Source organism: Xiphophorus maculatus, chromosome 3 (genome assembly GCF_002775205.1).
Source record: "Xiphophorus maculatus strain JP 163 A chromosome 3, X_maculatus-5.0-male, whole genome shotgun sequence".
NCBI classification, from domain to species: Eukaryota; Metazoa; Chordata; class Actinopteri; order Cyprinodontiformes; family Poeciliidae; genus Xiphophorus; species Xiphophorus maculatus.
The window spans coordinates 14648542-14671489 of NC_036445.1; the positions used below are offsets into that span (position 1 = coordinate 14648542).

The 22948-nt window shown below is 35.2% G+C and overlaps 1 protein-coding gene across 1 annotated transcript; it reads right to left on the reverse strand.

The window, feature by feature from the left end:
* Positions 1-445: 445 nt before the first annotated feature.
* LOC102220196 (complement C4-B-like) lies at positions 446-18287 on the reverse strand. The gene is made up of 41 exons (XM_023330652.1): positions 18163-18287; positions 17641-17824; positions 17377-17554; positions 17216-17286; positions 17039-17127; positions 16877-16959; positions 16650-16737; positions 15799-15907; positions 15590-15722; positions 14546-14658; positions 14271-14420; positions 14019-14189; positions 13712-13903; positions 13297-13440; positions 13076-13199; positions 10772-10843; positions 10462-10677; positions 10258-10372; positions 9954-10024; positions 9721-9860; positions 9405-9620; positions 9250-9301; positions 9077-9166; positions 8788-8994; positions 8102-8177; positions 6198-6390; positions 6012-6107; positions 5571-5733; positions 5030-5214; positions 4747-4905; positions 4610-4669; positions 4440-4530; positions 4193-4364; positions 3261-3351; positions 2388-2462; positions 2210-2312; positions 2047-2136; positions 1481-1585; positions 1156-1239; positions 921-1053; positions 446-847 (listed from the first exon to the last, which is right to left on the reverse strand). Exons 1-41 carry the CDS (start codon positions 18270-18272, stop codon positions 706-708), a joined length of 5136 nt encoding a protein of 1711 aa, XP_023186420.1. The 5' UTR covers positions 18273-18287; the 3' UTR covers positions 446-705.
* Positions 18288-22948: the final 4661 nt, after the last annotated feature.

Consider the following 22948-nt stretch of genomic DNA (forward strand, 5'->3'; position numbering starts at 1 on the left):
TATTTCTTAAGCTAACAGGCTTGTTCTGACTGAAATTAATGTCAATGGTTTGGAGAGGCTTAGCCAGAGTCCACTCTTGAATCAGACAATGAATCTTCAGAGGAAGCTAACTATTAGTGTGATGACTAGGAGTGTCACTGTAGGCATGGTGCTCTTTTCAGCATACTCTTCATTCTTTAGCATCACCAAGTTCTTTTGAAAACCAGTGTAGGTTTTTGTCCACCTGGCTCTTTAATCTGGTGACAGCTTTTGATTACTCCCTCTTGCTGTCAATTTTAGCCAGCATAGATTATGTCCTTTTGACTTTAAACTTGTGAACTTGACCAGGATCTTTTCTGTCTTCTTTAAAACATTTTCGACAGTTCTCTTGAAACTGCGGCAAGGGTTGAATAATTTAAAGTCTTAGCAAATTTTGGCATCTATAAGCAATGACAAACACAAAGTATTTTTTGTGGACAAGAAGTTCTGTTTATTTCAGCTACATATCATATAACTCCAACATGAGGAAATAAAAACAATGCATTAACTAGAAAAAGTAAAGTGGTGCTCTAACAAGTCATTTACTTTTAGTGTGATTATTACTTTTTTTAAGTTTGTGTGTAAGTTTTTTTAAGTCTGATATATTTTTTATGCAACAAAAGGTAACTTATCCATCAGTTGTAATGTGTAAATTGTAGTAAAAGTTAATAGATTCATGAGTCACATTTACTGTCTGCAGCCATCGGTTTTGTATTCATCAATAAATTGATTGAACTCATTACAAGTACGATTGTTTGCAGATTTTCTACAGTCGGTATCGAGTGGTTTCTTTTCCACCCAGGTGTTTGATTCCAACAGATACTGCATGCTACAAAGACAGAAAAAGACAGTGTCAGTGTATTTAAAACTGTATTTTTGTTGATAAGACTTATATTACTTACTTTCCAGTTAAGTCTTTAGTGGAACCATCTTTACCCATAATCAGATACTGTCTTCCTAATTCTAACTGCCCCTTGCACTGAAGCCTTTTGGCAAACACCCGAACACTGTTGATTGTCACAAGCAGGTCTCCATCTGGTAGACAAAAAAAAAAAATCTTTCTAACCATTAAAAAGCCCCCAAAAATTTTAAAACCTGTATTTCAACCTCCTTTGATTGCTTTGGTTGGTCACTCACGAAATTTGAGGATGTCGACGACTTTAGTGTTGTACAGCTCAAAGTTGCTCTTAACAGAAATATCCTGGACTTCTAAAATGTAAGCTGGTATACAGACACACAAATACAAATCTGAATAGTCTGTTATGGATAATAGATTTTTAATGAAACATACCTATCACAGATTTATTTGAAGTAGCACATTATTAAATATTAGACTTTGTTTTATTATTTATTGGATTGTGTCTCTCAATAGATATAAAAATTATAAAAATGCAGCAAATCCTCAGAGTTAATTACCAACAATATTTTTGTAGAATAGTACATTTTTGTAGAGACTACTTACCATAATCCACTCGTGGGGAGAAGCATGCATATTCAGAACGAGTATTCTTTTTTATATTTTTGACTCGGTTAGATTTGAAGGTCTCTTGTACTTTATGACAGGGTCCTAAAGAAAGCACAAAATGACATTTGGAATCCATAAATGAGACATGCTTAACAGACGTAGTACGGGTTCAAATGACTTCTTCTCAAATTCTAAGGTATACTGTTTACAGATGCTCTCCTTTCAGTCCTACTGAGTGAAAACTGTCTGGCAAAATTGAAAAAAAAAAGTTTATGCTGACTTTGGCCTGAATAGAAATGTAGGTATCATTTTTCTGTTTTTATGTTTGGTCAGTCTAAAGTGTTTCAAATTTTCCTTCTATATCACAATTGTGCGGTACTGCGTACAATTGTACAATACACATACACATAATTCAATACACATTGAATTGAATTATTGAGTTACATTGAATTATGTGTAAATTCAATTAAATAATGGTTGTGTTCGTAAAACATGTAAAAGGTAAATCAGAATGAATACGGTTAGATACTGAATGTGTACATATTTTTGAAGTGAGTGCCTACTTTCTGCACACTGACAAACATCCTCTGAGCACAAGGTGGAGACCAACTTGCTTCTTCGTGAGGGCGAGTAGAACACGGTGCACTTTACATCTGCAAAGAAAAAATAATAAATTCAACATAGATGACTTTAAGACGTAATGTAAAATAGAAAGGAATATACTACCAGGTTCATAGTAATCATAGAAGACAGCTGAGGCAGGCTGTAAAAGGCCCATTGGCACCATCTGATTAGCAGTAAAACTCACACATTCCCTGTTTTCAAACAGCTGGAGACAAAGAGAAAACCCATGTTATTACTGGACATCCAGAATATCCTAATTTTAATTTGATTTTAACCATACCTTATTGAAGTACATCAACAATCTTCCAGATGACAGCTCATAATGACTGATGTATTGCTCTGGGAGCTCTTTAAGCTGAGATGTAAACAAAAAAAATCAACTCTCAGAAATTAGACAAAACATTTATTAGGGGTAACTACTAGATAAAATGTTTTGGTCTAAATTAAATAAGAATTTAAACACATGAGATCAATAGATGATAGAATAGTAGATTTCTATGAGACACTAACTGGTCTGAACTTTATTACACTGAACACACAATCTGATATTTCTGTGTAATATCAGTAACACTTTATTTGAAGGGGTGTGCATAAGACTGACATGACACTGTCATAAATATGATATAACACCTGTTATGAGCATGAAGGAGTAATTATGAATGTTTTTAACTGCTGTCATGAAGTGTCATTCTGTAAATAACAACACTTTTAATGTTGCTTTAAAAGTTACATTAAAAGTCCATTAAAAGTGCTAACTTTGCATTAAAACTGTCATTATTTATGACAGTGTAATGTCAGTCTTATGCACAGCCCTTCAAATAAAGTGTTAATGTTATGTCTTGTGATTGAGTTTGTAATTATAGAAAAATGGGGGGAATTTTAATTGCAGATTAACCAAGGCACTGGTCTCTAAAGCCTCCTAATAAATAAAATATACTGAAAGTTAGTAAAGAATTCTTAGGTAGTTTTATTCTTATTGTTTTTCAAAACACGTATCATCCTACATGTGTGTATTGTTCAGCATTTTACATTTACATTAAGAAGTTTATATCCCTTGAAGAAACACCAGAGCAACATTTCTGGAAACAATTATTAAGACATGCCTGGCAGAGTCATTTAAAATGATCCTTGAAGAGGAAATATAACAACAAACCCTTTCCAGATCTTCAACTTTCACCTCAAATCCACTAAGTAATGTGATGTCTGCAATGCCCATTCCAGTTAGAGGGCTATTTGGGTTATAACTATGAGAAGAAAAACAATAAAAAAGTCAAATTATGTGTGTTTACCTTTTCTTCTTTTGCTGTTGCAAAGTTCTGTATTTTAAGAGGGAAATTGTTCTGAGGAAACACATTTGGCCCCAAGCAGAATATGTACGTTTTTTTATTTTACTGTCACAGTTAAATGTCATAATCAAACTAATTTTACTATCACTCAAGACAACCAGAGAAACTACATATGAATATTTAATGTTTCCAAATGAATATTTAGTTTTTTACAAAAGCTGTCCATATAAACTTAGACTGCAAGTTTATATGACTGCAAACAGCCATGGAGAGACACACTGAAAAAAATGAACTTCGGGGGTTATTACATTAACAAAAGAATATCATGTACTATGCCAGGAAAAAATTATAACCAAGGTGAAAACAGCTGCTGACCTACAACAGTCTGTCGAGGCTTTTGTGAAATGATCTTTTGGATCAAGAGGCATAGTGAAAGTCTAGATTTGCATCTGATTTTTATGCTTTGTATCCTAAACAACCTATTTTGTTTGAAACCCTCCAATGTCGTCTAAAATAATTAGAACAAAAGGTTTGGAAAATTTCTTTGGTAATTGATTCAAAGGTTTAATTGTTGTTGTGGCCTTCAAAGGTTTAGAAGCCAATTACTTTGAAGTTGAAGCTGTCTTAAATAGCTTTTTCGCTAATAAGTGAAGTCATCATTTGAAAACTGTATTTACTAGGGTTATCGTTTTTCTGAAATTGCTTCATCTGGAACAATTATGTGTGACAAGAAAACAGAATCCCAAAATATGTCAAATACTTTTCACAGTACCGTGTCTATAGTGGATTATCAACTGACCTGACACAGACAGTGTAAGTAACAACGCTGTCTGAATTTACATCATTTTCAAGATCTCTTCTGCTTTGTGTGAGAGCATCAAAACGCTCAATCGCTGATGGTGCTTCTCTGATCTGCTTTCCCTCAGAAGCATCATAATCGTCGTAGTAGTCATAATTTTCTATGATATTTGCTGCAAATATGGAGATGTTGGTAAGCATGAAGTGTTAATGATGTCTGTTTTTATTGGTATTGTTAAAAGGCTTACCAGTGTATTTCACTTTTCCCTCCACTTTGACACTGATATTAAGTTTGGAACAATCGTCCTCTGGGTCCAAGAGATGGTAAGCCTTTACAGTCTGCAAAAGAGTACAAGATTTACTGTAAAGTGTAGATGTCAGTCATGAAATACAGAAAGGAGAAATGAAAGCCGCTCACTTTCAGCTTGATATTTCCTTGTCCCCTCAACACGACTGTAATGTTTTTCCCACCAAGTTTCTAGAAGGAAAGATAAAAAGAACAAAAATTACTTGAGAAAGATGTGTTCCTTTCCCATTAATGTGTGAAGAAATTACCTGCAGCTCTGTTTCCACTTTTTCTTTTACGTTTGTCAGTTGTAACTCAATAATGTCATTTTTTTCTGAGGTTGTGAACTCTGCTGTTACATCTATGATAGAACCAGTAGTCTTTGCTAGTTCATATTCTGACAAGGCCTCCAGCGCCACGATGGTGTCCTGGCCAGAAAGAAAACCTGTTAAGTTATCTTTAGCTTGTCCTACTTTTTCTGATTATTATATAACATATGACAACAAAAATATGAAAAACTACAGACATTAACAAAGAAAAGAGGACTGTTACCTGAGTTGACCGGTAGCCCCCCAAATAGTTTTCATGGCGGACTAACCAGCAGGCTGTTAGGTTTGCCCAATGAGTGTTGTTATTTTTCACTGCAGCTAGAAGAGCGTATGCTGTTGTCTCAATTGTGACGGCCTTCTGCATTTCTGGACCGATGCTATTTGTCCACATATAGCAACCATTCTTGTCTTTTTTAATGAAAGGTTACAAAGAATAAAACAATAATAAAAAGTTACATTTTGGATGCATATCAAAAGTACTCTGAATACCAGTTTGAAGTAGTCAAAAATCCATTGGTTGGGAGGGCGGGGGGCATGGTAGTATTATTGTCATATATTGATTTATGGCAAAAAGAAGACATTTGGAAATTCTTAGTTACTTTGATCAAGAAAGGTTTAGTCTGATTCAGTGTCAGAAAAAAATAATAATTTTCATATCTTTTTCAAACTCAAATGTTGTTAATATCTAAAAGTGCACAAAGCATGTTATATCAAAAAATGAATTTGATATATTCTGTGCTCAGTATCAGTTTGATTACACATGCCTGTTTTAACCATTGATTGAAGTTTCTCCCATGCACGTAGTTGATTGTTCTTCTTTGGCTGGTCAACTGATAGGCAATACGCTGTTATAGCCACTGCATAGGTATGGCTCAGCTCTTCAAGTTGTGACGTGAGATACGTCGTTGCCTTTCTTATGGCTGCCTCCTGTTAAAAAGTAAAACGTTTTACTTTTTTAAAATAAAAAAACAAACCAAAACAAAAAAACATATATATATGTTTTATCAAGTGTTAGTAAGAGTGCTACTGACAAGGATTCATTAAAATATTGAAAACAATAGACAAAATACATTTGGTAAAAATCAACAAAGATACAGTCAAGCAAAATAGACGGACATGTTGTAGGTAATAAGACCAGCTTTATAGTATGTTATATTTTTAATTTGATTCTGAAGAACGAAAAAATCTAACTTTGAAAATCTCACCACTTTATTTCGATTTTCAGACGTATGAAATGGAAGGGACCGGATCAATGCAAGAGTGATGAAAGCAGTCATGGCGGCATCATGGTCTTTCCCTTTCTGTATAGAGAAAAGGGATACCTTTCATAAGAACTAGTTTTTATCTAATTGCAGTTTTGTCAAATTTGTACACAATCCAATGTGTCTTACCAGGACATGTCTGTGTAACACAGGTTCTGGGTCTCTGAATGAGCCATCACTCTGCTGTACTGACATCAAGTATCTGACAGGGTGGTGAATTTCTTCTTCTGGTACGACTTTGAGCAGACGACCCCGCGCTCCTTGACCATCTGTTTGACGCTCTGCCACCAGTGATAGAACTTTTACAACAAGAGCAGTCACCCTTAGGAAAATGAGACACAAAAATGAGTAAGAATTGGTTTTGTTGTCTTGTTGTCTTTCCCCAAGGAGTACCGTCAACTTTCAGATCCCAGCAGGCAGGTTGAGCACCAGCCCTGGAAAAGGATCTGATAGACTCCCACTAAGACGTCCGCCATGCACAGTCTTACTGGGGTCCACCACACCTGCTGGGATCCTCCAGTATGTTGGTATCCAGCTTGAAGGACCAAGTAAATGTCAGGTTTAAATCACCTAGAACATTGAAATACAAGACACAGGAAAGACAAGAGAGAGTAAGATTTTTTTTACTAGCGAGAATGGACAGAGATGTGTTTCAGTTACAATCTCTACCCGCTCTGAAAATGCGTCCTGCTGCACCCTCTCTTTTTATTTCATTTATTCCCTAGTTACATGCACGTTTCAGCTCTAAGGGAGGAAACAAAACATAGGAAGCTGCAACGTGCTTCACGGTTTCATAAGATAAACTAGAACATTTACTACAAACAGTATGACTGTATAAGGCTAATCAGCACCATTACGCTATCTACTATCTTATTACAAACATAAAGAATAGGATGTCCTTCTGCTGAGCAGCCGTCTGATTAGAACAAGCTGGCGCCGGCTGTCTCTGCATCCTTCAGCAGGGCCTCCTTCAACATACTGATTAGTATTTATATAGATTATAATTTTAATTCTATCAAAAAGTTTACAGACTTTTGGTAAAATTCTAGATTTTAAAGACCAAAAGAACCCCAAACTGATACGCTGATAAATAACCTCAAACATATCACCTTTACCCTGTAAAAATAACAAAAAGGCAGATATGTTGGGGGTGTCATCAATCAAGATATATAATAGTGTTTTTGTTTGGACAACATAAGAAATGTTCTAGTTTCAAAACTACAACAATACCTATGCTTTTTAAATCTGGAGTGGACTATTCTGTACTAATGGCACAATATATGAAACCAAGTGTGTGAACACAAGTCTCTATAAATGCATTGTAAAAATACCCTGGACAGGTATTGCAGGGCAACACAGAGACAAACAGGACAAGCAATCACACCCGCACTCACAGAAGAATTTAGACAGACCAATCAATGTAACAGTTATGTTTTTGGACTGGGAGGAAGCCAGAGTACTCAGAGAGAACCCACACATCCACAGTGAGAACGAGCAAACTCCAGGCAGAAAGACTGGGAATCGAACCCAGGACCTTCTTGCTGCAAGGCAATAGTGCTACTACTGTGCAGCTAATCAAGCATTTTTATGCCATTTATCAAATTTAAGAAAACATCCATAGCTGCCTGACTTCTTGGTGCATTTCTTCAGTGGAAACAAAATCCCAGCATAGTCCAGAATATAAGCTGACCAAAAAGGGTCAAGAAAGATCTCTTCCAAAATACATCTCATTTGAGTGTGAGAGTATGAAGGATTAATTTTACTAATCTGAAGATTATTTGCAAAAGAGTGTTAGTATTAACAAGTCAAGAAGAACGAGGCTAATGGACTGTAGTTAAAGAATGTGCATAAATGGTTTACAAATTTTTGTTTCACTTTTCTGTCATTAATTCATAAATTTTCCCCTACAAACTGTTTTTCAGTTGAATTCAAAGGATAAATATTACACTCAAGGTGAAAATGGTTTGGAAATTATTTGTCATGAAAATAAATAATTTCCATACTCTTGGAAAGGATTTAAAATAATTACTTACCAGTTACTTGAAGGGACAGACCCCCATGCTCCATAGGATCCATCAGGTTTCTTGTATGTTAAAATTTTTATATAGCCTGAAAATGATTGAACCATTTAAGTACCACATAAGTAAGAAAAGCAATGCCATTTAACCTATCATCTTTACTGACAACCCTCATAAAGACGGGGAATTTAAAAAATAAATAAATAAACTATGATTCCACTCCAGAATTTTTTTTAAATCACAATTTCTGGTGTCTTGACCAACCTTTAACCTAGATACATTTATACGGAGGGGGCAATCATGTTAAGATTTTTTTATATATATTTAAATCACTGATGCCACCCAAAATGGCAGTCTAACAATTACTATGAAACAAAGGAAAGTAAAGTATTATTTTCATTAGATCTAACCAGCTAAAAGTTAGATTGTCTATGGTCATTTAACATTTGATCCATGACTCATGTTTTCCTGAAATAAAAAATTAAAATAACCCCTAGGTATTGCTTTAGCCACTCTTCAAAAGACTATTTAAGTGCAGCAGATCTCCTCATCCCTATACATTAGGAGGTTGCTAATGTATAGCTAGGCTATGCTAATGTAATGCTAATATAATGAAGAAAATAACTTCATTCGTATATTGATTTCTGCAGGTTCATCACAAACAGTGATACTAGGTAAATAGCTGTGTGGTGTTTTCCTACCATGTTCAATTTTATCAAAGGCATCATCTCGGGTGCCAGCCTTTAGGTCAAACCACTGGTCACTCAAGTCAAGGTAGCGGATGGCTAAAGTTGTTGGTGCTAGTCTCACCATTGTCTGTTCTAAGCACCCTGTAGGTAGTACGATGAGCCTTGAAACTATTTCTGGAGAAAGGAGATTCTTAACATGTGATTCCCCAAATCCATTCCCTGTTAATGAGAGTGGTGAAAGATTTAGTATGTCATGTCATTTCCGAGTTGAGTTGTATGCCTGAGCTAAACAGCAACCCACCTTCCATTGAAATGAATATATTGGAGTTGGTGTCGGGGACTGTGTTGTCTGGCAAAGTTCCATCAACATATATAGTCCGCGAACTCCGCCCTGTTACGACAAAGAGGTGTACTTAAAAAGGAAAACTTTTACAACAACCAAGCAAAAATCACTAAGAAATAACCCAAACTCACCATCTAAATAAAATACCTCTGTTTTTTCCTCTCTGTGCACTAATCCCTCAGTCTGCAACAAAATTAAGCAGAGAAACCGATTTCTAAGTTCATATCATTGTACTGTGTTCTTTGATACTGGAAATCATTATTTAGCAGATCTCTTAACCTCTTACCTTTACGTTTAAGTTTTTCTCCAATGCATCTATTCCCCTCTCCCTTTCAATATCATATAGACGTATTTTAATTGGTAGAGAACCAGTTACCATGGGGACAACTGAAAAGGAAACAAACTGAGAAGAGTGGTTCTTAACAGTGATTTCAGTGAAGGAGGTGGTGGTGGCGGAAGCAGGGGAGCAGAATCCTTCAGTTTGTTCCATATGTACTGCCACCTGTACAAATGCATGTGTAAAAGTATGGCCATGTCATTTTCCTTCTAGATATTTTGAGTAAACAGTTTTCTGAAACAATTATTCTATATAGCTTATTTACCCGTAAATCGTTTTCACCATAGTTGTAGATAACAGGTGAAATAGACAGTTGTTCAAACCTTTTCACTGAGTAGGGCAGCCTCAGAGACACAAATGACTCTTTAAAAGCCCTGATCTCATGTGGCTTGGCAACACACAGGCCTGAAACGAAGAAAGCAAGGATAGGAGTTTATTTAGCAAATATTTAAAAGTTATTCTGAAGGAAAGTCTTCTTTTCACATTCTGCTCTCTTACCTGTTTCTGAAGATAAAGTGACTACTTGAATTTCCCATGTGGTGATAGAGTCGGGGAGCGCCAAAAAGTGACTAAAACATTTTCAGTAACATATACTTTAAAACACATTTGTAACAGTGGTTTTTAAAAATGTTTTAAAAATGTTTATGAAAGGTATATAATACCACTGATATAAATAAATCTACTCAGTTTGTACTGGACAAAGTGAACCAAACTTATCATTTTGGCATTATTAGATGCCGTAGACTGCAACAGTGGATGTAATAAACTATTATATATACAATCCAGTATTATGCCGTCTTACCTTTTTTTTCCAGTTACCAAAAACTCTTTGAATTCAAAGCTTGGGGGAAAATAATGTCTAATATACTGACTAGCAGTATCCAAAAAGAACTCTTCAATGTCCTCTGTTGTTGCAGCTAGAGGTAAGAAAAAGGTACGTTATTTGCATCAAGTTTCTAAATTATATTTGGGAATTCCTTTAATTCAAAACAGGGTGCCATCTTACTCCTTCCAAGTCCAATCTGAACATCCTCTCGCATCTTTTTCTTCCTCAGCTTCTCAGCTGCAAGGCAGCACTTTAAGAAAGCATCTGCACAGGTCTGATTATTTTTCACTAGAAGGACCCTGCGCGATCTGGTTTCACATGTATGTTCATTCATTGGAATGTGAGAAAATGCGTGTGTACAACAGATTTGCAGCTCAGCATCTTCAAACTCTAAAGCTGGGAGAGAAAATAATATATATTTAGTATTTAGTATTGTTACTACATTTATTGTAATATTATCAAAGCAAAAAGGTTTGGCCTGAAATTTTACCCAATTTCCTCTTTTCTTCATGAAGGTCCACAGCACGCCTTGATCTTACATTTTGTGATCCACACCTAACATCTGAACACAAATATTGTTAAAATATGATCACTCTAGAAAGTATGAATGAAAAGTGTCACTCAGAGGCAATTCAATTAGGTTTTGCTTAAATGCTATCATCTTACCAGCAGCTGATAACTCATGTTACATCTTCATTTAGTAAAAATAATTATTTGATTTTCCCCAAGCAGAAACAAATGGGAGGTGCAAGATTTGAATGTACCAAACCAGACCTTTACCACCTTTGGGTGTTTTCACACTCAAGGTGATAAGTCTATTTAAAATGAACTCTGGTTCCTTTCTGTCCAATGTTGATATAACAATCGCAGTAGAGTGCGGACCAAAATATCTGTGCCAAGTTTCTTTCAAAGAGGCTATGACTACAGCTATTGTTACTTTTATTTAATTAAAAATAATTAAAATAAATTAATTAAATACTATAAATAAATATAATTTATAGAAATTGGTGGATTATTTTAATGGTGCAGAAAAGGAAAGGATTTTTTGTTTCTGCTAAAGCAACTTATGTCTATTTTTCTTGAATTGTGCTTCTAAAGTGTTATTAATGCACATAACACTTGGTAGCAAAGAATAACGTTTTGTATTTCCATGTGTTTAACATCACTGGAAAGCTTAGACACTTTCAGAATATGTCAATAATGCCCAAGTAGACCTGTTCATGGCTCTTTCATGACCAGTCACATTTGCCAAACAGCACCACTCTTCTCATTAGGATAACAAAGAAAACAAAAATATGTGAGTTAAGAAACTAATATTTTCATTTCAGGTTGAATTTTATATTAAGATGTGTTATTGCGGGGGCGACCTCAGGATAGGTGGTCTGTGAGTGTTTGTAAAATGGGTTAAGTGGTCATCAGTCTGAAAAATTTTGAAAAACAGTGTTCTAAGTGGACTCTAGAAAATTTGATTATGTTGTGAGTAATCACAACATAATAATGCGACTAAGATCTGACCTTAGTCACAAACAAAGGCTGCATATCTTTCTCATAAAGCCAAAACAAATCACAGTTTCAAGGTGGTGGTCACTGAGCTCCAAGGAGGAGCGACCCATTCCTACATTAATGTTTTTCAGATACAGTCTGCACAGTCTGCATGTTTGGATGCTGGATCCTATCCACGTGTGACCATGGAAGTTACTGAACCACCTGAATTTGATGATTTGATGAGGTTAGCAACTGCTTTCCCTGTATGGTTCCCTATATATATATATATATATATATATATATATATATATATATATATATATATATATATTTGTCCAGTCTTAACGGTTGCTACCTGCGTCGAGCCCTGGCTTCCGCTCGGCCGTGCTGCCTGTTGCTTGGACTGTGTTTTCCTTATTAAAATCACTTATTCATCTTACCTGGGTCTACAGCGTCTGCCTCACCACCTCAACACACCGCAATTTATGACAATAACAAAATAACCTGATCAAACCCCAAATGTTGTTTTTAAGTGGAAATGTTATTTATTAGAAGGAAAATGTTTTTCAAATCAACATGGCTCTATGTATGAATCCATAAAACCGTTAAATCTTGAATAAACTGTTATTAAGCAGCACATTAACTGCAAATCGTCAGGTTAGAACAGTTTCACTAACCACATTAGTCACTGATTACTGCCAGACCTGTCAAATCAAGTACTCACTTTCACAGAACCTGCCTATCAACATGAAGTAGGCTAAAAGATAAGTCTGGCTGAAACCTAAAAGGAAGCATTGAGATTTTACAAAAAGGTCAGAGTTCCCCCTAGATGAACTACATGTCCTTTCTTTGTATATGAGGTTTAAAACCTGCGTATTGGATAGTTCGAAATAGCAACAAATTTTTAAATCAGTGTTCAACATACTTTATTATAATATTATATATTTAAAGAAAATAAATTAATTAAAGACAAGTCTAAATCTCAATTGAGAATACAGGGAAAAAACTATTCTGTTTGACATCAGAATTTTATGGTCTCTAAATCAGCTAGAATCCAATATGCTGGACGATTTGTGTAACCTGCTCAAGCCAGATTCTCTTGACAGAAGTTTGAGACACAATCAGTAAAAACCAATTTAGTTTTTATAAATTGAATGTCTCAAGTTAAATTCCAAAACGTATATATAGCAAGGATTGATAAAAGAGCAAGTTTTGAAACTCAATAGAAGGCCTATTCAAAGCCACAAGCATAGATTGCAATAAAGAACATATAAGATCTCGCTTCGATAGGAATTATTGACTTTCTTACCTTGCCTCCATGCTGATTTGGCTTCAGAAGTAAAAGAAAGGCCAGCATTAATGAGCACTTCTGCTGAATCAGAACCTCCACTATAAGTACAGCCAAGGTCATATGAAGCCATGGTAGAAAATATCTGCAAAAGTAAAGTAAGTATTTGAGTTTCTATTTCTGAGAATTGAAATAATTAGAAAAATAAAAAATAAAATAAACTTGTCTGAATTGTGTATTACCTGTTTGGCTGTCAATTTATTATCAGCTTTGAGACCATAGAATGCCTTATCCACAGCTAGCAAAGCAACTTTAGCTGTCTGGCCATGTAAATTTATTTCCAGGCTAACTTGTTTCCCTGGTATAGGCTGTCTGTTATGTTGAACCTAAGGGAAAGTAGAGATATTGTTTGTTTTATCATACTTTACATACAACCTTATGAAATCACTAAATGGGATGAATTTTTAACACTTATAAACTTCACATAAACTCAAGTCTTCAGTTTATAAACTTCCAACAATTACCTGTCAAACAGTTCTCACAAATAATGTAAGTCTATTGTAAAGAAATCATCAAATGCCTTGAAATTGCATAAACTGAGTTAATGTTCTGTTTGTTAGCTGTCTCTCTGGACTCTTATCCGTTCTGTGTACTCACTGTGACTTTTATCTCACATTCATCGCTGACATCGACCCACACAGAGTCAGCAATGATGTCACCATTGTCGCCATGATAGTAACCAATTAGACGGAAAAATGGAACCATATCAGCCGTTATCGACACACTGCCTGCAGCGAGTGTGCCATGGCGAAGCGATCCTTTTGTTATTATCGTCCCGCGGCTCAAAACCTGCAACACATGCAATTAAATAATAAATTATCAAAATTGTCATACACTGAGAAAAAAAAATTGTTTTCTTTTTAACACATGCTACTTGCCAAAGTCTAATTTCAATTTTTCTCACCATGTAATAAATGTGTCCACTATTGTTTGGCACAGTTGGTGTGCGAAATGTTAGAGATAGGGATTCGCCCACATGGTAAACCTTGTTGGTAAATGATATGTAAAGATAACTTCCTGTTGGTGATGAAGCAGGTTTAATAATTTTGCTCTTTTGAAGACCACCTGCCAAAACCTGTAAGAGACAGAGGCTTAATGAGTAGCAACATAACAAGAATAAATGTTAGTTCTTGCAACTGAGTTTGTAAATGCTTACATCAGCTCTAACCAAAGAGGTAGGATTAAAGTTAAAGGCAGAATACACTCCCCCATGCTCATTAGTGATGCCTGCAGTCTGTTCGGATCCTATGGAAATATTTACTGGCACACCAACCGCAGGGGTGCCGTCAGGGTTTCGAACAACCGCCTATAAAAGAAAAGGGGTTTAGAATGACCATAAAGAAACAAATGGATAAAAATAGAATAATCACAAGGGGAATTGAATGTTGTATTGTAATTAAAATGTTAAACTTTTGTTTCTCTCTAACTTACCACCACTTCAACTGGATATCGAGGAATAAAATACGACCGAGTTCGAGACAGGTCTATGCTGTATTTATGAGGAAAGATGGGAAGGTAAAGTTTTTCCTCTTGTACTTCACCATCTAAATAAATAAATTCACATGGTAATGTCACTTTTTCTGCATGTATGTACACACTGATATTCAATATATCAACAAGTATCAGAAAAAATATTCAAATAGATTCATAGTTTAATAACAAAATGAAAAGCCTTAATAAAGAGAAAATACTCCCTCCAGCTACTCTAATAATTTAATCTAACCTAAACTACATTAAAAGCACAACACGTTCTCGTGATGGCTCTTCTGTCACAAACATAATGCTTATCTGTTTGAACATTAAATATATTGTTGTTGAAGTGTATTAAATTAAATATAGGTTTGAAAGGATTTGCAAATCATTGTATCCTTGTTTTTATGTTTTACACAACATCCCAACTTAATTGGAATTGGATAATTGTAGTTGTTGCTTTCTGTGCTAAAACCTATGAAAACATTATATAGTGCATCTATTTTAAAAAAAAAGCTTTTTCAGTGTTGAATCTAACATTTATCGTGCACCTGCGATTAGATTTTAACATTGATATAACCTGATAATTGATATGTAAAATTGAAAGATGTACTTTTTACACATTTGTGCTAATAAAAGGTACATTGCTAAGTTATTTTACAAACATATTTTTCCTTCAGTTTCACTGTTCCATTTTCTAAGCTATTCTGACATCTTATTTTTATTTTCTATTATTTGTCTTTATTGCACAAATAATATTTATCCAATTTATTCGAGTCACCGGTTGCAGCAATGGATGATAAAGTATCTTTAAAATAAGCCCAATAAATGAGCCTGATCAAGTTAAGCTGAATGAATATTAGTGTTAGACACACAGGAAACACTTTTCCATTTGGTAATTATAATCACCACACTCATTCTTTAGTTACACGACAACAGGATCGACAAGACTTTTGGAACTGAGTGTAAAAGGTGTCGAATGTAGGACACTGAGGGTGCTTTTACTTTGAATGTTGGTGACAAATACTCCCACGTAAAGCTGAGATCCACTGCTCTGCAAGTCAGAGAGGGTTTGGTTCAGCTGTTTCCAATCAATGTTTTTTAGCTGAAGAGTAGCTGTTGCTCTTCCATCTATAACCTGCAAAAACAATTGTTATTGTTATTTCCTCAAATCTCGAAAAGCACAAACTGTAAATGAAAAGTTTTTTCCTCACCGAACCAGTCAGTTCCAGGCCACTGATGATGTGAGGGGCTTTTTCACCTTTTGTTATGAATCCAAACTGGCAGTGGTAAGCACCTTTGACTCTTTCACCATACGAATACCTAGAAAACAGAGCACAGAGAGTCTACACAAATACAAAATGCATCATTAATGCCAAAGACATGTTTTAAATGCCTAGGATATGGTTAGGCCAAAACGTTCATGTTTTCACTTGTCAATTAGATTTGCTGTTGGATGACATAGATAGCAGGCACATCGAATAGCAACAGTCAGTCAGTCCGTCACCCCATCTTTGACTCCTCCTCTCAAAGGAGAAGACTGTACAGCTAAGATGTATAAAATAATTCCATTTCAAACTACATTTATTTATAAAATAACTCAATACCTGAACACAGCCTCTTCTAATTCAATGTTTCACACAGTACTTCACATGCATTCAATTAAACAAAATAATTCTTTCTTTTTTAATTTTTCTTTTATGATGTGTGTGCTGATAGCTTATTTCAAGAGTTTCTGACTAGACTAGAATAAAAGGCTTCTTAAGTGGCTCTGTGATTTGTATTTAAGTTCATTCTTACGGTTTCTGATCATAACCCTGCAGAGTCAAAGAAACATTATACATGTGAGAGATCTCAGGAGAATAATCAGTGGAATAGAAAAAAAATAAAAATTTGTGCTCAATCAAGTTTTGTTGAAGAACTTTAGAAAATGCTTTGTCAGGGGGGTGAAGTGTGGGTGAAAGGTCAGATCCTGAGTGTGGTGGTAATAATATTATTGATAAAGAATATTTAATTTCAAAAGATAACTTTCTACAAGAGCAAATCTAAAATAGTTGACACTTACATTGCTGAAATGGTGAAAACAAACTGTTGATCATTCAGCAAAATGTAACGTTGTTCTGTTTCAATGCTCACTTCAAAGCTCGGTAAAACTGTAAAATGGACGAAACAATGTGACTTTTCAAAAGGTTTTTTATTGTTTTACATTATGTTGTATTTTTTTAATACCGTATAACATAAATATGTTTGTGAATTACTCTGAGATACATTTCTTCATAAGATTTGTCTTACCAAACTTTTGAACTTTGAACTCGCGTACAGCAGCCTTTGCTTCGTCATCCTCATAGTGTGCTGTGATCTTGAAAGTGCCCGATCTACAGAAAGAATCTTCTAATTACTTCAGTTAATATTAATGCATGTTTCGCAGTTTATTGTAAATCTCTTTAAACATACTTAGAGACACTGGGTATTGGGAAATTGCCTTTGAAAATCCCTCCATCTGTTTTCCTCCAGGTCTTCATTATTTTGTTTCCGGCAGCATTCTGTTTCAAGCAAAATACGTAATTTTTTAGTATAAAATCTTTTTGTAAGATTTGCTTTGAGTTTTGAGGGTCAAACACATCTACTCACAAACACTGATATGCAGACAGTTCCTGGATGTGGTCTAAACATGTGATTAAGAGTGAAAATCCTGTAGTTCACTGAAAATAAAAGAGAAAATAAGAAATGCCGAGCTTGTTGACTCTACTATGTTGTTAATGTTTTTTCAAAGTTTTTTTTTTTTTTTTTACCTTTCTGTGTTGGTTTGTACATTGGCTGATCAGTTTGTATAAAGATATATCCACTGTGGTCTGAAACCAGAACCTTTGTTATTTTCCTTATACGGTCATCGAAGACCTCTGCCACAAGCTCAAGGTATGGTTTTTCTGAAGATCGTTTCTTGCTTTGTGACCATTTGTTTCTGTCTATCTATAAACATGCAAAGAAAACAAACTTGGTAAATAAAATTATTTTCTTATAGAATACATTTTTTGAATGTAAATAACTGTTCATACCATGAGCTCAACAATTTTGATGTCATTCTCTGAACTGCATCTTGTCTCATTCTTTTCAGACATAAGTATCCCTTGGTCTTCCAAATATACACTAACAAGTTTGTTGAGGTATCGACCTCCCATCTGGACAAGTACTTTCTCTTTGGCACCCACATGAAAGACACTGGGGGCTGAGATGAAGAATCTGTGCACAAATTGATGACATTTAGATTTTGTTGTATCCTTTAATGGCATCCTTCGCATTACCTGCATTTAATGGATGCTGATAAACAATTGTAGTGCAACATATTTAGCATTTTAAAAATAATAGTATTTAGACAATATTTCACGGACGAAAACGTTATATGGAATGGCTATTATGGAATTATTGTTCAGATCAATTGTGAACAATAATTTGATATTATTGTTCACTATTATCTAATAGTTGCAATATCTGCCTCGAGATATGCAATAGTTTTAGATATGGAATATCTAACAACTTTTAGATATTGCATAAAAATAAATAATTATAATTTCATTTACCTCTCGCCCATTGTGTCCTTCAGTATTGAGATCAAGAGAAGCACTGAAACCAGAGACCACTTCATTTTGCAGCTCTGTTGGTTTTCCTGCTCTGACACAGGCTTTGGCATAGCTGCGGTTTTATAGGTCTCCCACCCCTTTATTTCTCAATCACTGGCTCTCACAGACCTCACGTTTTTCTTCTCTGCTGGGAAAACTTTGAAATGTCTTCTAAAGAAACATACCACTCAGATAGCTGTCTATTTTTGAACATACTAATGAGCAGAAAATAATTGCAAAAAAAATAGTATATGAATGAGAAGGTAAATTGAAAGTTGCCTATACCACACTTTGGTTTCTGCATTTAAAGAGAAACAAAAACATTCTGTATCACATGTTGCAAAAGATAAGGGATACTCTGGCTTTGAAGATGGGTTATATCACTCTTTGGCTCACAGTGGGAAAAGTATTTACTTAGGTTTCACAATGTGTAACCCTCCTCTTACTGGTCATTGCAAGTGAACCAAATTTCCCTCAAATCATGTGACTTACAAGAAATCAAGTGCTATTTATTTGTGCATGAGTAAAAAAAAGAACGTGTTGTCTTAACAGGACTTCAGAAGAAGTTTATCTGAAATATCTAGATACAGCTAATAACTTTAGTAGCTATATATTTTACTATAACTAATAAAATGTGAATTATTTTCAAAGCAAATCATTCACACTATTGAAGTTTTTTGCTATTTGCTGTTATTGCAGCCTTATCTCTGCACTCTTCAAACATTCTTTTATAGTTTACATCTGCTTATCATTGTAGGGCTACTGATGGGTCTGGTGCCCGTCTCCAGCAGCCATTTGGCATAAGGTAGGGAACACCCTGGATTCCTCACCAGTCCATTAATAAGCAACACAAAGATGTACAGGATAATCAACCACGTACACACAGACTCTCTCCCCCAGGACAATTGAGAACAAGCAATTGATGTGTTAAGACAGTTGGAGGATGCCAGAGTATCCAAAAAAGACTCATGAATGCATGGGGAGAACATTGTCTCCTTTCTACTGAACGGTGAGGCATGGGTCTGTGCAGTTCAATACTCTATTTTGTCTGTTCCCATTGTAAAATATGACTGACCTGTACCACATGACTCCTCAACCCCCTTCAGTTGTAGATTCATAAGACAATGGAGCCGTACAATTATGGCAGAGCTACTGGTGTCAAACAACACAGTATATTCATTGAAAAACGTCAGTGCTAGCAACAAGCATGAGACATACTAATGTGTCACGTTTGTTGTCACACAAGCATGATACATCAGTGGGGGTATGGGTTTTTACTATTATTATAGATAATATAAGAATTTGTGATAGGTTCAAAATGAGTGGGCAGAGGCTGGAGTTAGAACATCCACTATGCAGAGCAGTACCTCACACAGGGGCTACAAATGTCCCATCCCTAATGTGAAGCCACACCCGAATCTGCGACATCAGAATAACGAGAAAAGAACTAGATTGGCAATCAGTAGCCTAAAGTCCACTTTTCAGATGAAAGTCATGGCTACATTTAATTTGGAAATCAATCCAGAGTCTGGAGGAAGAATAAAGGCACAGAATCCATATTATTTTTGATGCCATGTGATCTGCTGGTTTTAGTAGACTGTGTTTTCTATAGTCTACAGTACACACAGTCATCTACCAGGACACTTTAAATTAGTTCATCCTTCTATCCGCAAGATTTTTGGAGAGCTGATTACATTTTCCATTTGTCCACACCTGCCCACACTGCCATGGGTACCAAAAGCTGGTACCTATGTTGACTATGTCGTTATTAGGCTTGATAAACACCATGCTGGCCTGACCTAGCAGAGAATCTATGTTTTAAAAATGAAGACAAGAGACACCAGACCCAATAATGCAGATGACCTGAAGACCTTCAAAGCAACCTGGGTTTACGTTGCATCTCAGCAGTACCACAGACTGATTTTATCTGTGCCACATTTCCTTGATGCACTAATTCATGCAAAAGGCCCAATGAAGTATTGAATGCATAGAAATGAACATAATTTTAAGAAGAATGACATTTTAAAGCCTGATTTTAAAATATAATATTTTATTTATCTTATGTAACATTCTAGTTTTCTGGGATACTTTATTTGGGATTTTCATTATCCATAAGCTAAAAGAATCCAGATGTCAAAATAAACCATACTTTAACATATTTTACTCAATGTAATGTAACTCTTTATTACATATGTTTCCTTTCTTGAAATAACTGAAAAGAAATATTGAACTTTCTTAGATATGTAGCCCACATGACGTGTTCCAATGAAATACACCAAAAGTGACTTTTTAAACTAGTTTTAAAGCATGAAACGTTAGTGCTGATCATTTGAAATATGAAGCCTCCAGTATAAACTTTGCTGGGACATTTTACAATAGTGCTCTCTTTCTCTCTAGTAGAACAGAGTACGTTTTTCTCTGTTTATGACCTGCGAGAAAAAAACAAAAACCATTCCTCTCTTCTGGCAGCCCTTCTACAAGAATGCATCCAGCTAGTTCTTGCCATATCTTCCCAACAGATGTCATTTCTTGTGCAGCATCTATCAACTACTAAAGCTGCTGTAGAACTGGCCTAAGAGGACAATCCTGGAGTTCTGTGCCTGAGTGCTTGCTAAGTAAAAAGAAAAAATGTTTTTGTTTTTGTTCTTGACACGTCAAGTAAAAGAACAAATTCCTCTATTCTTGCAGATGAACATATTGGCCTCAACGTATATTTTCATGCCTGTGTTGTAAATACATTCTTGCTGAGATCTGATATCTCAGGGCTATATAACCTACACCTTAGATAATGTCTTAAATCTCCAAAGTTACTCACAACATTTTGTGCTTTAGACTAAAAACAAAGCAGTCATGTGTTCTAAATGTCCTCAGGTGGGGACTGTTCAAGTATCAAACAATAAAAATACAGAAAAGCTTGCTCCAAAGTGTAAAAATATAAATTAAATTAAACAAAATTTTCAAGCCATGATTATATTTGACAGTTTACCTGCTATTTTATTCTAATATAAATCCAGAGATTTTCACTACAAACCTTTTCAGCAAGAACTGTTCAGGTTCTGATAATACAATAGACATAGCCCATCAATTTCAATGCGTTTTGATGTCTGCATCAGTGCTGTGGATGAGAAGGGAAGTCAGTGGGAGAGGGGAGCATGACGTCCATCCACAACTCCTGGATTTGGAGCAGCAGTACAAGAATTGCGTTTGGACAATCAACACCAGACTCCCTGTCAAGCTTAGGATGAACAGGAAGGATGTCAGAGTTGTTCCACTTTACCAGATAGCTGACGAAATTGAGACAGATGCGGAAATGAAATTATTATGAAATATCTATGCATTTTTAAAGGTTTCTTTTTGGCATTTAAAAAGCACAGTCCAAAATAGTTTGCTTTGTTTGAAAATAAACAGAGGCAGGATTTAAAATTTTAACAGTATGATTAATTTACAACTTCATAGAGAAAACTTTTTTTTTTTAAATCCAATACTTACATTTTCTATTAAAAATGCAGGGATAATAGTCCAAAGCCAGAAGACATTTAAATACTACACTCTGTATTGAATTGGTCTGCCGTCTATCCTGCGGCCATCCTCAGCGGCTGCCCGTTCAGTGTGTCTTTCAGTGCCTTCTTTTCTATCATTTCCCTACTAGCCATCTCATTTCATGCAGGACTGGGGTTTCCTAAGAGACAGGGGTTCAATGGAGACAATCTGCTTTTCTTCAATTAACATTGAGAGCAACAGAAGGAAAAAGCAGGGAGAGGGGCAAACTCAGAGGAAGGGCAAAATGAAAGGTGGGTTATTTTAATTTATGGAGATTCTATCATTTTTGGGATATTTTTCTTGTATTAATTAATTTAATTATTTGTAACTTTCAAACACAGAAAGTAATTTAATATTTCATGACATTTCTTAGAGTCCAAATTTTTCATTTTTTTTTTAATTTAACAATATTCATTTTCAATTGTAATGCAGGTCTTACATTTATTTATTTATTTTTGATATTATATTGAACCCAGTTAAGATAAATAATATCTAACCATGATCTACAAAAATTCAAAAGGAGTGACCAGTGACTTTGCATGGTGAAAAGAACACAAAAGGGTGTGGCGTGGGAATGTCCTCAGGGGTCAGGAGTGACGGTGGAAGGGTCAGAGGTCAGAGGCAGCTGGACAGCACACAAGAGGAGATGATGGTGAGAAGTGGAGGAGAGGGAGAAGTCCAAGACTGAAAGACTGGACCCAGAGCGACATTAACATTGAACACATGGGAGGCTCACTGACCACTGAATATTTTGAGAGAGGATAATCTGAAGTTTAATGGTGCATAATAATTGAGAAGTGACAATACTTTCTTTGCATGTGCAAAATGACTTACAGCAGGTGTGTTGCCTTTAACAGTAAGAAGTCATTATACAAACCAATTCAACAAATGTACTTCAATATTGCTGTGCTTTACTAAATACTGATACTATTCCATTATGCTACTTTGACAATACCTTTGGTAAAGCTTATGAAAAATATTAGAAAATATCAAAACTCCTTGTTGTTATCACCAAGGAAATGTTGTTGGCTGGTGATTTAAGCTATCCTTTATTTATTTATTTTTTTTCACATTTTGTCACAAGTTAACCTTAAACTTCAATATACTGTATTTTGTTGTGATTTTATGTGATAGACCAATATCAAGTAGTGCAACTGTAAAATGGAAATTGAATTTTGGAAAAGAGAGCTAGAGAAAAAGCACACCA